Source organism: Nesoenas mayeri (assembly GCF_963082525.1).
Source record: "Nesoenas mayeri genome assembly, chromosome: 5".
NCBI classification, from domain to species: domain Eukaryota; kingdom Metazoa; phylum Chordata; class Aves; order Columbiformes; family Columbidae; genus Nesoenas; species Nesoenas mayeri.
In genome coordinates this window covers 16869098-16886390 of record NC_137548.1, presented here as the reverse complement: position 1 = coordinate 16886390, position 17293 = coordinate 16869098, and the positions used below count along the sequence as shown (strand labels likewise).

The 17293-nt window shown below is 37.9% G+C and overlaps 1 protein-coding gene across 3 annotated transcripts in view; it reads left to right on the top strand.

Moving 5' to 3' along the window:
* UNC79 (unc-79 homolog, NALCN channel complex subunit) overlaps positions 1-17293 on the top strand; it is a gene marked incomplete at both ends in the record, with an annotated part of 108724 nt that overhangs the window by 64905 nt on the left and 26526 nt on the right. For all 3 annotated transcript variants that reach the window (XM_080345566.1, XM_080345565.1, XM_080345567.1), the window contains 9 exons: positions 1747-1830; positions 4355-4457; positions 6251-6391; positions 10349-10387; positions 11343-11455; positions 11541-11626; positions 12546-12719; positions 14430-14498; positions 15102-15212. In XM_080345566.1, coding sequence (XP_080201692.1) covers positions 1747-1830; positions 4355-4457; positions 6251-6391; positions 10349-10387; positions 11343-11455; positions 11541-11626; positions 12546-12719; positions 14430-14498; positions 15102-15212 — 920 coding nt within the window. The remainder of the gene's footprint in view (positions 1-1746; positions 1831-4354; positions 4458-6250; positions 6392-10348; positions 10388-11342; positions 11456-11540; positions 11627-12545; positions 12720-14429; positions 14499-15101; positions 15213-17293) is intronic.

The window sequence follows — 17293 nt, the reverse complement described above, 5'->3', positions numbered from 1 at the left end:
TTTCATCCCTGGTGCATGGAATCATTTATTTGCATGTGTGTTTACAATGGTCTTGGTACACCAAGGAGTTGTGCCTTATACCAGCCAGTTTTATTTTTCTTTGAAGTTTCTCCCAGCTCATGCTGAACACCTGAAGTTTTTGTTCATCACAGACCTGTTTTTTCTTCCTTTAATATGAATGCAAAGCAATTAAAACTGAATTAAGCACGTAATTTCCTCATTACTCAAGTGTGGTGTTTTGTTTTTTTGTTTTGGTATAAAAGTTTTTCTGTCACAACCAAATTCATAGCAGATGGCACTAAACATCATTCTACAGTAGCTTATCATAAATGGTTGATATTTTGTTGCCCATCTTGATGTTAGTGACATTGTGGAGTCATACTACTTAAGAATTTATCAGCAGATCCAGATGCATCCAGAGAAAGGAATGCTTAAAACGTTACATGGAACTTCGCATGCTGAGTGCTTGTCTTGTCACGAGTTCTGGACAGCTGAGTTAAAGTTTTTAGTTAATTCAGTCTTCAGCATCAGGTTCTGTCAAACTAAACCTTGTAGCTGAAGAATGGCTGAGGGTGTAGTACATAGTTCAGGACTATAGTTCAGGACTATCCTTTCTATTCCAATCTGCTGAGTAGTGTGCTCAGCATCAGATAAATGATAAAGGTCAAAATTTGTCAATGATAACAATGTTTTGTTTGTTTGTTTGTTTGTTTTTTGTCCTATCAGCAGGTAAGTTTATTTACTGAAGAGACTTAGCTGGTATCACCCAGTTTCTCAGGCAGGGTTTTAGAGGTGAAAAAGTTATTGCTTTAATTCTACAAGAAGTAGTTAGCCTGTATTCAAGAGGTACAAGTCAGTACTTAAAACCACTTTGGAGCTCTGTCTTGTTAGTCTTGTTCCAAATCCACTAGCTTTCTTCTCAATATCTATGACGTTTTCCTTCAACATTCATTCCAGCTAAAGGCCTCCAAGCATGGAGATACAAAGTAAAATATTCTTTTCTGGAAAGCTTTGCATCTCTTATGTCTTTTTCAAGGAGTACCTTCAAAGTAAAATTATTATTTGGACAGAAAACAGTAGTTTGTTTGTTTGTTTTATCAGGACAAATGCTCAGTGTGACTTTTTGTCATTTTAATGTCACACCAGAGTTTTAAGACTTATTGTACTTGGGTATAACAACTAGGAAATAGTCTTAGTTGGCATAAGTATATGATGTGTGCTTGATTCATGCATGTTTTATTTATTTTTTTTATTTTTTTATTTTTTTTTACATTGCTAGGTAGCATGTGTCTCTTTCATTTCTTATTTCAAGCCACTCTTTTCCCAAGCTAGCTATCTGTAAAATAAAAGAGTTTTGTGTCTATCTTCTGACAGCACAAACTACACTTGATTTTTCGTCTCTTGATATTGCTTAGCACTGTCTTTCTCTTTTTGTGACTCATGTATTCCGTATCTTGTTGAACCTTTATGGATAGCACTTCCTTTCTTCTTTAATGACACTGTTCTAAAATGCCTTATGTGGTATTAGGTTGTCTGTGTCCTTTTTCCTTTGTGGACCTCTTTCATCTTTCTCTGCCCCTCCCACCTTCCCCTCCGCCCTTTTCTATGCTTAAGAAATTAACTCTTTTTTTTTTCAATATCTGTTTTATTTGTCCTTCTCTTGTTTTAACGGTTTAAGACTTGTGATGTTGGTGACAGATGTTGGATTCATATTTCTGGAGACTGAAGTTCTATATTTATTCACAGAGCAGATACAGCATGGGAAGCGGCTGTGCAATGTCCCTGTTTGCCTAAACCCCGACTTGGAGGGACCACCACTAAGAATCAGAGGTTAGTTCAGTGTCTATTTGACTTGATCTCTCTGCTAAGACTGCCAGGAAGGATTTTTGGTTAGTAACAAATAGTGCTGAATTTTATGTTCCGTTCAGCTGCATTAAAGCCCTCAACTGTCCTGCAGAATGTAGGTTATCGAAAAATTATTAGAAGAGACATTTCATTCAAGACAGGGAGAACTGATGAGAAGTACTGGCTTTCTGCTAGTACTTGTTTCAGCTTCAACCTGTAAATAATAGACTCTGTATGCAGAGTGTGGTTGAATCTTATTTCTTTATGAACTCTTCTCCCTCACAGCTGAAATGCATCCAATTTCTTACAGTCTTGCAATGGGTCAGTGATTTACCTTCTTTGCCTAGAACATATGTTTTTTTTCCCCTACTGTTCAGTGCATGAAAGTGGTAATTTTTATTTTAAGGAGTTAAGTCTCATTCCAACATTGTAACCTGCATTATGACAGCTTTTAGCATGTGTGCTTCAATGGGACTTACATCTAGAGGACATGACAGTGGAATTTCCAAAGTCATGGTAGAGGGATCTTTATTCATTTGTGAAGGGATAAAAAAAACAACAAACAAACAACTGGCTAGAAGTGTGTGAAAATCTACTCCTATTCCTTGCATTCTGGATGGTGTCCTACAATACTGAAGAGTGTTCTGGACTTCCTGGAGTGTCTGCTTATATCCAATAAAATCTGAGGGGACAATTATGAAGTACTGAACTCTGTATGTAAAAGAAGTATTTCCTTCCGTACTTAATAAAATGGTTGCTCAAAACCTGTCTTATTCTTGTGGAACAACCCTTCATCACTCCACATATTTTGAGTTCAGAAATTGTGGGAGCTTCTTAGATTATTTTGCCTGAGGGCTGATATTAAATTTGCTTTTCCTGCAGTAACTGGGATTGTCTCATCAGAAATTCCCTCAAAATCCAGCTTAGGTAGAGAAGGTTCCTCTTTTTTCCATAGTTTAATGTCAAAACAGGCTAATGTTACATTAAATCAGAATCTGCAGATTGTGGCAACCGTCATGAAAGTCAATAATGGATTATTTAATCTGTGGTTGAATTGGCATCGAAAGAGCTTTGGTACTCTTCTAAAAATCAGTTCACAAAATGAGCTTTTTATATATCGGTCTTTAGAATGATATGTCCTTGAGGATGTCATATATACATAATGATAGTGTCTACCAGCTGAGTTCCCTGGATACATTATTGGAGCTGAACTATATGGGAACAGGATTAATGCTGTCTCTATCATGTCAGTTACATGTGGCAACCAAAAGAGATATTTTTCTTTAAGAACTGAATCTCTCTTTCTGTCTTAGTGACCTGGAGAATGAAACTGCTAACATTATTGAAATCATCATCACAAGGCATCTCAGATGAATGACATAGCTCATGCATCACAGTAGCTTTGATCCAAGTTTCTGATGGCTCCTGAATGAGTTTGATTTTTCTTGAGGGTTTCTTTGCAACCAGGCTAGCTGGGGAGTTGCTTCTTCCGTATGTTTGGTGTTGTGTGGTTGTTATTTTTGTTTGTTTGTTTGTTTTTGTTTTAGGATTTTTTTAGGGGGATGTGTGTTTGGTTGGTTTGGTTTTTTCTGCAATTGCTGTTGTCTGCTCAATGCAAACAAAGGAGCCAAAGCAGGAAAACCACCATATTGGAGAGATGTTAGACTGTCAGACTACACTATAGTGCTGTAATTCTGGAAAGCAGAACTCAGAGAAGCCAACAGTTTGAAACTTCCATTATACATAACTCTTCCCATTAGAACAAGCATTCATCTGAAATCAGGTGCACAAATAGTGCCAAAGGCAAAGGGAACCCTGTATGTTGGCATGATCACTGTGGCTATGCACCCAACTGAACAACTCAGCTTCAGAGAATAAAGATGCTTGTGAAGACTTTCAGTGGAAAGCATTTCTAACCATCAGCCCTCTGATATTCTCAGTGTTTGTCAGCTCCTTATGAATTATTTCTTGTAGCTTGTCCTTTCTTTGTTTTCTCTCCTGTGCCTCTTTTAGGGGTGGTGTGAATAGATTGATGACCTGGTGTTGAGACATATGAACTTATTGCTTTCTTCATGTCACCAAGAACTATGGGAAGGCAATTCCCCAGATTACATGGAAAGACTGCAAATCTTCTTGTGTCCGGTCCCATAGCAACTGCAGAATCATGCTCTCTCCCTAAAAAATGAGTAGATGCAATTAGATCTGCCTTCCTGGAATTTTTGTTCTTTGTTATCTTTTTTTCCCAAGGATATTTTAAGTTGTTTTGGTTTTTTTTGTTTTTTTTTTTTTTTAAATTTTGTTTTTAGTTTATAGTTCTAGGTAATTGGAACAATCTGGCAGAAGCAAGGAATGTGATACATATCCTTTTGTAAACACACTTTATTTCTTCTTTCCATGCACAGTAAAACCATTATGGCTCTTCTTTAGAAATCTGCTCTTCAAGCAGTTTGCATTTATATTTAGTGATTTTCTTTCCTTTTTTTGTTTCGCCTCCCCCAATTGCCTAAAGGTGCCACAAAATCTAGCTTGCTGTCAGCACCCAGTATAGTCAGTATGTTTGTACCTGCACCAGAAGAATTTGCTGATGACCAGCCCACTGTGATGACTGACAAGTAAGTTCTTTTTCTGTTTCTTTCAAAGAACTAGATGAACTTCAAATAGGTCAAGTAAAATATAGATATACTTCATAGAAATATAAAGTCCATTCTATTCTTTATCTCTGTGCCAAGTTTTTTAATTAATTTTTTTACCCCCAGATAAACATTTTCTAAACACTGCTAGCAAGATGAACTTCTAATTCAGTAGGACTTGTGTGAGATTGCACAAGGCGAAATGGTGACTCAGGCTGTTGTGTGTGCATGGAGGACAGGAGGGGCACTTTCCATCCTATTTTAAATCAAGGGTTCCTTGTGGTCCATCAGAAAACATTTTTGCCTTAGGATTAAAAAAAAAAAAAAGTTCTTTTAGTCAGATTTCTTTGGGATTCTGTTGAAATAGATTACACGTGATTACACATCAACAGTTTCTGACATGGCATTTTTAATGCTGATACTCACTGATCCCAAAAATCTTAATTGGTTGATTAAAATGCTTCTAAAGGAAGAGTTAAAAATAATCGTGCTCATTTAATGAAGAAGTAAAGTAGTCAGCAGGGAGCCATGCGTTGATTTGGTCAAAAATACGAAGGAAAAATAAAGTTCTTGCTTGTGGTTCTGTGCTCTGTCCAGTAGACAGACATGCCAGGATGATCACTGGAGAAAGACGGGGCCATTGTGTGGGCTGGGACTGGAAGTGACAAAGTGAAGCATCCCAGAAGTTAATGCTACCTCATGCCTGAGGTAGTTCAGGGCCAGGCTGGATGGGACTTTGAGCAACCTGCTGTAGGGGAAGGTGTCCCTGCCCATGGTGCAGGAATTGGAACTAGGTGATCTTCAATGTCCCTTCCAACCCAAACCATTCTGTGATTCTATGATTTTCATGGCTTCATTGGCATATTTTCCTTCTGTTCAGTAACAAAGGCAAGAATATTGCCTGTACAACTCTATTAAATTAAAATATCACATTCTATTGGAGTCATTATCAAACTAAGCAAGCCTTCCTACTGGGCTGAAATAAGCCCATTTCCCATGTTGATTTGCCTTTTCCATAGGTTGTGAAAGCCTATCTCTTCTCTCCTAAATCTGACATCCCCTTTATAATTAGACCTATAGCTCTTTCAGAACTTCATCAGTTGTCTTTGAGCATTTCAGGAAGGATAAGTGACTCAGCAGCAAATCTGCCCTGAGAAAGGACACTTCTCTGGAATCTAACATTCTGTGCCCCTCAGAGGTCCTTTCATTTCTTTTTTTAATAGCTATGATTGCTGTGGGAACCAATTGGATAATTTCTTTTTCATAGTTCATGACTGGCAGGAAGGACAATGTGAAATTGTTCCATCTCTTTAAGATCATCTATGAGTGTCGTTGTTTGTGTCTACGCTACTAAACAGAAGAGTGCCAGGGATCTGAGCTCTTGCCTGAGCCCAAGTCGCACTAACTGCCTGATGCTCACATTGCTGAGGGCTCTTCACTGCAGCAGATTTCTCTTGGATAGTGCAAGCTGAAGCAGTCCAATACAGAGTGAGGAAGCAAAGAAGGACCAAAACTAAGGCTTGCACTGGGGCCCTCTTTCATTTGTCAGTGAAGAAACAGCCAGTGCAGCTAGTGAGAAGGTTTATTAAAGTTTGAAAGCCATGGACTGTCTTTGCTTATAGAAAAATCACGATTACATTATCTTTCTAAATAGATTTTGAATAGAATGTACTAAATAATAGTACTTTAAAAAGACATAATTATACACAAGTATATATGTAGTAATACTTAATTTTAATTTTGTTAATGTCCGTTTTTAAAACTGTTCTTTGCAGGTGCCATGACTGCGGGGCTATTCTTGAAGAATATGATGAAGAAACACTGGGCCTGGCCATAGTTGTGCTCTCAACATTCATTCACCTTAGTCCAGACTTGGCTGCTCCTCTGCTGTTGGACATCATGCAGTCTGTAGGAAGGTAAATTCAGGACTTTCCTCTGTCCCATATGATAGAAAGAATTTTGTGCCTGGCATTGGGTTTACATAAATTTTGCTACATGAAGTTATATATTTTAGAACTCTTAAGAGAATAATGTCTGGTTCTGTCTGGTTCTTTGTTACTCATAATTTTATCCATTTCTTACATAGCTTCTTCCGCTATCACTTCAGTTTTGGGCAGATCCTTTTGATGTCCTCCTCTTTTGCCCCCAAAGGGAGGTTCTAGCTCAGGAATCTCCCCAGCTTGTCTCACTGTAAGCAGTGATGTAAGAAATTAATTCAGTTTTTTCTGTAGCATCCTTATCTTCCTTGAGGGCCCTGCTTATTAACTGCAAAGCAATTGATGCAGCATACTCTCTGGTGTGTTTCTTGATCCCTTTTTATTTGAAGAAAAATATACTGTTAATTTTTATTCCCTCTGCTAGCTGCTCCTTGAACTGTTTTTTTTGCCTGCCTTCTTGTGGTTTGTACATTGGATTTTTCAGAATTTATGTACTTTTCTCCTTTCATTTGAGACATGACTTAAGCTTTTTGAAAGAAGCCTTCTTTTTTTTTCTTATAACCTCCCTCACTTTTCCTTTCTTCTGCTCTCTTGGAATCTTTCTTAACAAGTGTGGTACCTGGGCCCTGTGCTTCCCATGTACTTCAACAGCTTATGTGCTTCTTGTAAAGACTGAATTCTCTTGGCTACCCTTTTTGCTTCTTTGACAGCATTTTTCACTTTTATGTAGTTCCTGCTTTAGAAGTTATGCACAAATGTTGTCAGCTTTTCTGAATTTTGTTGTTCCTGGAGGACCATTGCCTCCTAAGTATGGACCCTGAAGCTTTTCAGGCTTTTCAACCATATTTTGTGTGGTAGTTAAGACTAAGTAAAGATTTGCATCTCCTTATGAAGGCTTCCTGACCAGCTGCTGCATGAGGTTGTCTTTGATAAGGTCTTAAACATTTGGTGTCTATTGATTTCTCTTGTGACTTTTACTCAGTGTGCATGGGATAGTTGTGCACCATTCCTGTTGTATTACGTGTTGTTGCTGCCTTGGCCATTTCCACTACTTCCTTCCCAAGAGGTGGGAAGGGTGTCTTGAGGATGTTTCAGAATAAACATCCAAGCAGCGTTTGAAGTGCAGAAATGATGTGCAGCCCTCCTTCATGCTCTTTTCAGTGATTGAATTTAAAATTTCTTGACTGTGACTTCTACAGGGGCATGGCTTTTCACAGCCCTGCCTTTCCACTGCCTCTCAGTTCCATTTAAACACAACAGCTACTCAACTCCTCCATTTCCATTAATTGCAAGGCTGCAGTTCCCTGCTGTCACTGCTAATGAACTCTGATGGAGGCAAAGTTTCTAATCTAGACAGATGCTATCTATTCTGTGTGATTCTTGTAAATACAGCAGTACCACAGCCACAGAGAGTAAATCATTTGGAAGGTAAATTATCGAGGGATGAGGGCTGAGTGGGCTGCGTTCTTCTGTACTTCGAGGAAGAAATGCTGCATCTTTGGAGTGAGATGGCTGATTGTTTTAGAGCAGCAGATGGCATGCAACATGGGGTAGGCCTAGTGAATGCCCTGTGTTCTACCTACTGACTGTCAGTTCTGACAAATTCTAAGTCCAATAAGAGGCTTCCCACAAATAAATTGTTTTGTATAAATGCAAAATTAGTAGCATAAATAAGCAGAGAGGCATTCAGGTTGCTGAAGTCGCTGTCTTTCATCAAGCAGTGCTGTATCATTACCTCCAAATACCCATCCGACAGCAAAGGTGAGAATGATTTAAACTTATTAGGAAAAAACCTACTACTTCCATGCTTAGAAGAGGAAACAAGGAGTTAAGAAATGCAGGGTCTTTCAGAATACCTAAGCAGTATACAGAGAGATTTTTCAAAAGTTATTTGGGTACCCACCGGTACAGATAGGTATCTATTGGGATGTTCAGAAGAGAGAAAGGTCTAGTTACAGATTGACAGGTTTATAAGATTCTGGCACGCACTTAACTGGGTGCTTTCATTCCTGAATCAAGATTTTTGATTTGTGTATTCTTATTTCATTTATTTCCAGTGAGATTTAGCTTTCCGAGCATCAAAGCCTGTTTGAAAATGGCATTTAAGCTCTAGAGGTAGTGAGGAGCTTTGAAAAGCTTAACTTCTGCTCTTAATATGTACAAATGTGAACACATCTGTTTACTGTCAACTGCCATTTACTGTTCCTACTTTGTGATCTGCAAAGTGGAGGTAATGATGGGGGTTCATGGCCTCTGTGCAAACAAATATTTAGAGTAGTAATGATAAATACATATAGGCTGTAAATTTCAAAAAGTTTCAGATGTTCCCAAATATTTAGTGTAGTTCCCCTCTCATTAAGTTTTTCCAAAGTTAGAAACCAAATGTTTTGTTTATGATAAAAAACAAACTTGTATTATTGCATTCAAAAGGAGAGAAAAACTTTGCATAGGACTTTGATTTCTTTTAGAAGAAATATTTTATGCTGTTGTATTTGTATGCTTTAGTAGATTATTGAAAATAGATGTAATGTCCATTGGGCACGTGATTAGTCTCGTTGCACTCTGCAGAAAACCTCATGTTTTTTAATGTAGGCAAGTGCTACAGTTATTCCAGATTCAAGGATCTATATTGCTTGAAGGGAGCTTCAGACCTGTTTTCACCCAGAATTAGCTTCGAACAGTAGAATTAATATGTTGTATTTAAATGTAGACTCCTCTTAACAACAGTAGAGTCAGGGACTCCAGTGTCTACTTCTGATTTTTGCTGGGACAACTGAAGAGAGTATAATTTTCAGTCCCTTGCAGTATCCAGTCTGAGACTATTGCCCTGTTGAAGGTATGCCATGTTCTCAGCTTGTCATGCAACATTAATGAAAATCACCATCCATTTTGGTTTGCACTGGTGCAGTCGACTGAGCTGCCTTAGGGTCCTTTTTGGATTTTGCAGTAGTGAGTAGAGAGGAAAATGTCTTCAGAAAAGAGACTGACAGAGGATTGAGCAACAGCTAAATCCAGCCTGAAAGAACTGTGCATCAAAGATAAACATTGAAGGCCCAGTCATCAGCAGATGGAAATTAGCGTAGCTCAATGAACTTTCTGTTTAGACATAACGGCTTATACCGGCTGAAATACTGATGCACATCAGATTAAAGGAAAAATTGCACAGTATTTTGTATGTAAGCGATTCTTCCATAGTGCGTGTTTATATTTGCTTTTTGGTGGCTTTTAGCATTAAGGGTGTATTGCTTTGATATTATAAGCCTTGATTCTCTTTATTTACATGTCCTGGATATTGAAGTGCTTGATTTTGCTTTAAGATTGTGTGGAGTATTTTCATCACTGAATGCCCATATTTGGCTTCAAAGTCTATATTTAGGTACTAAAATAAATGACCTGATTTTTGAGAACCCAGTATTTCTCATCTGACTTTGTAAGAGCTTGTAGGTACTTAGTGTTTCTGAAATTAGGCCAGTTATTTAGGCGCCAAAATCTGGAACTAGAAGCCTCACTGCAAACTGTCAAGGAGAGAATTTTGGCTTAGTGTATGTTGCTGTATTAATCAGAAAGAATTCAGCTGGTAGGCAGCTTCTGGAAAACTTTTTTTCTCCAATCCCTCTAGGTTAGTAAATATCCATGATGTGCATGTAAGGCAATAGCTTTACTTTGTTATCTTCATGCTAGCACAGGGAGGCAAACAGAATTGTCCTTAGAGCTGTTATGTATTTATGAGAATGCAAGACTGAACAGAGGTTAGATGTCGTGCAAACATGATTTGACGGAATTTATGTGCTCCTCAGAATACCTTTCTGGTGACATTTTAAATGTTCTCTGAAATTCTTGTTTATTATTTAATAAAATGTTACTTTATTGGCTTACTTAAAAATGAAACACGAAGAAGTATATGAGCTTCACTTATTTTTTAATTTTTTATTCCAGGTTGGCATCAAGTACCAGTTTTTCTAATCAAGCAGAAAGGTATGGTAACAAAGGATACCTTGGCCAAAATGAAACAAATAATCTAAAGCATAGTCCTCCCTGGCTCTGAATTTAACTTTTAAAAAATTTGTTTAAGGTTTTTGAGTAAGAGGAAAAGCCTGTTCTTTCCCACTTTTTTCAAAAGTGTTGTGTATTCTGAAGATGAACAGGAACCTGTATGCATATGTGTTGAACTTGAAAAAACTCAGATTCAGATGTAACTTACAGGTACCTTCTGGTTTCCACAATTTCAGTGCATCTTTTTCTAGCTTGTTCTGTGTTCAGTATTTGACTTGATAAGCTATCTCCATACATTAAATCAAATGAATCATCCTTGCCCATGGAGAACCCCTGGTAGTGATGTCTCATTATGTAAATCAGATGCTGAATAAGATAAATTCATTTTGAGAAACTGTAAAAAATGTTAGCCTGTGCAGTTTATGAGTAAATAGATAATAGTTTAGCTTTTTAAATGAAACCATTCATTTTATGAGTGATTAGGAAGTGCTTCATCTCTTGAAGGCAACCTCAAGAAGCAAATTAATATTATACTGTGTGTGTTTACCTGTTGTTCATGTGTTTTATGGTAAAGCCAAGAACCTCATCCTGTATCACTGAAATACACAAGGTGAGAGCAGGATTATATTCCAAACTCAGATGATTCACAAATAAACCTGTGGAGAATCAGGAAAAACGCAACTATTTATTGAGACTTGAATACTTTAGGTATGTGTGCATAACCTTTTCAGCTCGCATACTCAAGCTGAAGTCATAAAATCAATATACTGAACTGTTTTCTGGGATCAGGACAGTTCTGATTTGACTGTCTCACTCATAACTGAACCCTTCCATAATTAAAAAGAATAGTATCATCTTTACTTTCTCTGTGTTGACAACTTGAGAAATGTTTCCTCTGCAATGCAATTTCTTTCTTCTTTCCTTCCCTTCATTTCAGCATGATGATTCCTGGAAATGCTGCAGGTGTGGCCAAGCAGTTCCTCCGTTGTGTGTTCCATCAGCTGGCTCCCAATGGCATCTTTCCCCAGCTCTTCCAGAGCAATATTAAAGGTACTGTGTGGTACCTGAGTGCTTTGCTAACCTTTCAGTTACCTCCGTATGGACAGCCAGTGCAAAAATGTCATTCGAATTTCAGATGGAAGCTTTTTACGGACCTTGGCCACCTCTCTTATGGACTTCAGTGAGCTGAGTTCCATTGCTGCTCTGAGCCAGCTGTTAGAGGTATGTTGGCAATCAGCTCTGTTAGTGGTGCTAGTTTTATTAGCATTGTCAGGTATTCCTCCTCATTCAGGTCATTCCTCCTCATTCATTAGAATTTCAAACTTGCATCACCAAAAGCAAAGAGAATTTTTGTTGTGTCCTCCCTAGATGCAGGATTAGGCTGTCCTCACCATTTGCCTTCTGGGTTTTACTCTCATGGATTGTTTTTGTTTGTTTGTTTTCCTCAGATCAGCTCCTGGCAGTGCCCTACACATTGGTAGCGTGGGCCACCGCTTCCCCCAGCACTATTTCTGGTTTTCAGCAACATTTCTGCTCATATATCTCACTTCTTCCTCTCCTCTGTATCTGATGGACATTTCTCTATGTAGTCTGAACATTCACTGCCTGCCTTTCACTGTTTGCCCGTTGTACACTTGTCTTGTTTCTGCCGTCACTTCCATGTATCCTGCTCTTGCAAGAATGTGACAGTTGCTTCATATGAAGATTTTGGCATCACTTTAAAACTGCTTATGTCTTTCCAGGCCTGACTTTAGTATACAAGCCAAAAAAACATACGTGGTCTACTGAACATTAATGAACATGTCTTGTTTAAAACTCTCCAGATGAAAACATGGGCAATCCCCTGGTGAATCCTTTGAGTTCTGCTTTTTTTACTGCCATACCAGTCTAAGCAGATTATGAGTTAGGACTCTACTTATAACATTTTGGCTCAAAATCCTTTGGTCAATACTTTAGGAGCTGAACGAGACTTAACTGTCATGTATACACAGTTGAAATTCCCTGCACAGCATTGTATCATTAGCATTATAGAAGAGATAAGTAGTATTTGGTCTGAACTAACCACAGCATTTCCAAATACTGTTTAAGGGACTGTTTCTGCACCTGTACATTTGTTTACAGTTCTTGTTTCATTTCCCAGGGTTTAAACAACAAAAAGAATCTACCAGCAGGGGGTGCAATGCTACGCTGTTTGGAAAATATTGCTACATTTATGGAAGCCTTGCCGATGGATTCACCCAGCAACCTCTGGACCACAATTAGTAATCAGTTTCAGACGTTCCTTACAAAACTCCCTTGTGTTTTGCCACTGAAGGTATGATATACGGACATTGGAAACGAGCTGTATTGCCATTGGTCAGAATATACCGAAACAGGAGGAAAGCTGTGGATGAGAAATCACAGCGAGTTGTTGTGAATGTTTTGTAATGATTCAACTAATGTGTCCAGAGGACTGGATTTATTGTATGTCTGATCCATCCCTTTATTTATATTTTCTGTGGATAACACTAACAACTCTGACCAGGCTACTGTTCAGCTCTTTGTTGACTTTTTTCCTCTGCGTTTTCCATGCCCTGTGATAGAGAGAATCAGCGTTTTGGAAAACAAAAAGAAAAAAAATCCTCTGATTTTAACTGTTAAAACAAAATGAAAACTCTCAGAAAGAGCAGCATTACCTAATTAATTTGCTAAGTCAGAGATGCAGAGAGAAATGAGACTGCTGGGAACTGAGCTTAGCCTGTTCAGCTGACCAGGCTGTAGTTCTGGCTGTCATCAGAATATAGCTGCAGAAACTGAATCTAGAAGCTTTGGGCTCTGATTTCTGAGTCCTCACAGAGGGAACTTATCTACTGGTGTGTATGTTTCCAGATGTATTTTCAGTAAACACAGTAAACACTTTTCTGAGTCTCTCCAGTAAACATGGGATTCTGATGCCCTTATTCTGACTTTATTTCCCGGTGGTAATCATGTGCAACACGGTGTTGCTCAGTATCAGCTGAGGGATCTAAAAATCTAACTTTGTGATTTATAAATTGTCTTTTAAGCTGCGTGTCACAACCAAATTCCATGAATGATACTAAATTCCTTGGCACCATGATGCGATAGTCAGGTCTTGAAACCTCTTTAGGTTTTGGTAAATGAGACGCTATCCTGCAGCACTTACTAAGCCAAACAGATGATAACCATTTCCTTTGTGTACTAGCCATGCCAATCCATTGCATCTTTTCTAATTGAAATAAATACAAATAAATTAATTTGATCTTAGCAGTTCCAACTGCGTATCTGCAATTCACAGAACATTTAGATGACAGAGTATTTACTCTGTTTTCACTTTTATTTGTGGGAGGTATCTTTAGTGATAGAAATAAAACAATTGCTTGTTCCTGGGCTGTCCATCTCCTGTTCCCTCCTCTAGGGTCGTAAATGACTCTTTGCAGTTGTACATGCTTGCAGCAGGGATGAGGCAAGACAATGGATAGACCCTGAAAAGTCCCATTCACTGCTGCAACCTCTGTGATTTATGCAGAAGAAAAATCAATTACACCATAAGGAACAACTTTTTTATTACCAGGGTACATTCTGATGTTATGGGGTATGGGGGAAAATGTCATATCCCAGGGCAACCACTGACAAATAGCATGAGGTAGATGGTGCGTACATCCTACCTCCTGCTAACGCAGGCTTTTTTATTTTTTTGTCCAATCCATTTTTATTAAAGTGGAAATATATTTCTAGGGAATTTTTGTCATAAAAGGGGTAAAGTTAACTCTTCCAAACTAGCCTTCTAGTGAAATTTTCTCGTCTCAAGGCCCATGCTCTGCTATGTTACCACTGAGGGGGTATGATTGTGTGTTCAGGAATAAGCCAGTTTAGGCAAAGTAAGTAAGGTCAGTTGTCAGGGATAATTCTTCAGACTTCACCTGTGGCTTATTCGTAGCTGCTACGACTAAAAGCAAGATGTGCACAGAAAAGTACTGACCATATTTTTTTTCTTTTCCTTTCCTGCCTTCAAATATGTTCACAGTGTTCTTTAGATTCTAGTTTAAGAATCATGATTTGCTTGTTGAAGATACCTACCACTAGTGCCACCAGGGTAAGTTCCAAGAAGACAAAATTCTGTTGCCTCGGATTTAGCTAGCCTATGCTATTCCATGAAAGTGTTCTTATCCCCTAGCTAGAAAAATATTATATATAAGCATAAAATTGTGCAGTCCGATACTCTTCGGAGAATGAAAAGAGCTTTCGAATCTAGGTTACAGTAAAGAGTGGGTGAGATTACATTCCCGTGTGGGTGTGAATGTATATCTTCTTAAAGATTTGATGTTCTCTTCCACCCCCCGTGTCTTTTTTTCTTAAAAAAAAAAAAAAAAAAGAGTAATGAACTTCCTTAGAAGTTCTGCAGTACAATTCCACTGAGGTCAGTGATGTCTTTCCACATGAACACTACAGAATCTTTTATATCTCATAAGCACTGTGTCAGAGGTGAAACTATTTTATAACTTTTTGCTTCTATTTCTCATACAAGCATGAAGGCAAATGATAGATGGAATAGCCATTCGACTGAAACATTGTAAATCCCATCAAGATAGCCTCTGAGCTAAAATTAATGCTGTTCCATTCAGGCGTTTCAGAGTTGGAATGCTTTTTGTTTTGCTGAGTAACCAGTTATTGATTTCTCTAAATCATGTCATTGCAGAGTCTTCTGGAGCCTTTTTCAAAATTACTAAGCTTTGTAATTCAGAATGCTGTCTTCACTCTGGCCTACCTGGTGGAACTGTGTGGTTTGTGCTACCGAGCCTTCACTAAGGTAACAATGAGACTATGTCTGTGTTATTTTCAGTTGTCCCTAAAGGAGGATAAAGTCCTGCTTCCCTCAGGTAGTATGTTTGTAAGTAAAGATGAAATCAGTGTCAAGTGTCAGACATGTCAATGGCTTTAATGTAGTTTGGCTAATCAGGTAGTCATCATGATTCTGTGACTTAATAATACTGAATTTCACATTCCCAGTGTATACACAGATAAAGGGAACCTCCCAAAAGCATTGCTCAAAAAAATATTTTAGTGTAATTTTATGACTTGGAAATTTTTTTCTCCTGTAGAGGTGATATCTAATGCATGACTTAAAATGTCTGGACATCACATCTTTCCTAGTGCACAAGTTTAGTCAAGTACCTTGTGAAGTAACAACTTAAATATTCCTGGTAGGGCCTTTTTGAGAGCACAGCTGTGAGGGGCGGCAACAGATAGCTAAGTTAAGTGGAAGAGTCCAAGTTAGGAGCTTCCCAACTTAGATCCTGTTTCATTCTGTATTTGGTATCTCACTTAGGCATGCATGGCTGAAAGCTGTGTAGAAAAGAGAACATAATGTGTGCACCTTTAGAAAGTTGTTAAGATTCCTGGATGAAAGCTATGGTGTACAAATAACACCCAGTTACCACACTTGGTTATTACTCAAGGTCAGTTTTGAAGCTATTGGTGAGAAGTTGAACAGCAACAAAATCCACAAAACCCAATTGAACCTTTTACTAAGGCCCTGTATGATCCACTGTGTAGATTGTTAAGGTACTGAGCAAAAATGTTGCTTCATGCACTAGGTGCACAGTTTTCCATCCTTGATAGGTTTGTCAAAACAGTAATTAATCATTAGGAAACATTATCTTATAAGTAGTTACATGATTTTCTATATTGATAATCTACAATTGGGACACACATTGCTTCAGTCTTGATAAGTCTTAAAAATATCACTGGACAAACAGTGAAGGTGGCATGATAAATGCAATGAAAGTCTCACAGAAAAGTTATACTACAAGAAAATAATGATAACTTTTACCAGATGTAATGGTTTGAACCATTAAATAGAAACTAACAGTATGTTTAATTACAGCAAGCAAATGCTACCTTTTTGTCTCATTTGAAAGAGAAAAGCTTATGAAAGAAAACCTGAATACAGAAGAGACTGTCCAGCTTTTGGAAGTAATTTGAGTTAGTTCTGTGGTTAAGGCTTTGGGCAATGCAAAGTGAAAAAAATGTTAACTTGAAGACCAACAGTGGGTTTTTTTCATTGAAACAAAAAAGCCCCATTTAAAACTGAAGCATACATTCCTCTTGCATTTGTGGTCTGATAAGAATATTTCATATGTGCCTGCTAAAGCAAATTGTGAAATACAGGAAATATTTCACTCCTCTCATGCTCCACAGTTTTGGTTATTTCAAGAATATTTTATTAAAACCATGGCATTAAAAAAGTCCATGCTTTTCCTGCATGCTTCTATCAATACATTGAGTACTTAATTGCACACAGGAACCTTGGATTATAGTGCTTGGTAAAATCTCCTTCTTGATTTAGCTTAATGCAACCTGGTGACCAAGAAATGGAATAATTAGTGAATGGTCTCTTTAATGTAGTGGAACTCCATACTGCATTATCTTTGTTATTTCTGAAAGCTTACGATGGTTTTGCATTAGAAATATTAGAAATATTTCTCACAGCTGTGAGAAAGAGAAAACAAAACAAAACAAACCCACCACAAACCAAAACAAAACACAAAACCAACCAACCAACCAACCAAAAAAACCAACCAACAAACCAACAAAAAAGAATTGCAATATCTGTGTTTCTCTACAGTGGAAGTCACCATAGCCAGGTAAGGATGTTGTTTGTGATAGAATACCACATAGAAGCGAATTCCAGAAGGAATATAAATTGTGAACATCAAAACTATTTAGATTTAATTACTTGTTTTTCCATTTTGAATGGAACAAAACACCAACTTTCAGCTAAGCTACAGAGGTTTCTCGTCTTTTCAAAGACCAAGCCATTCTGGCATGCACTTTGTAGGAGTCAGTGCTGTACAACCTCTCCAAATATTTTTTTATCTCCAATATTTT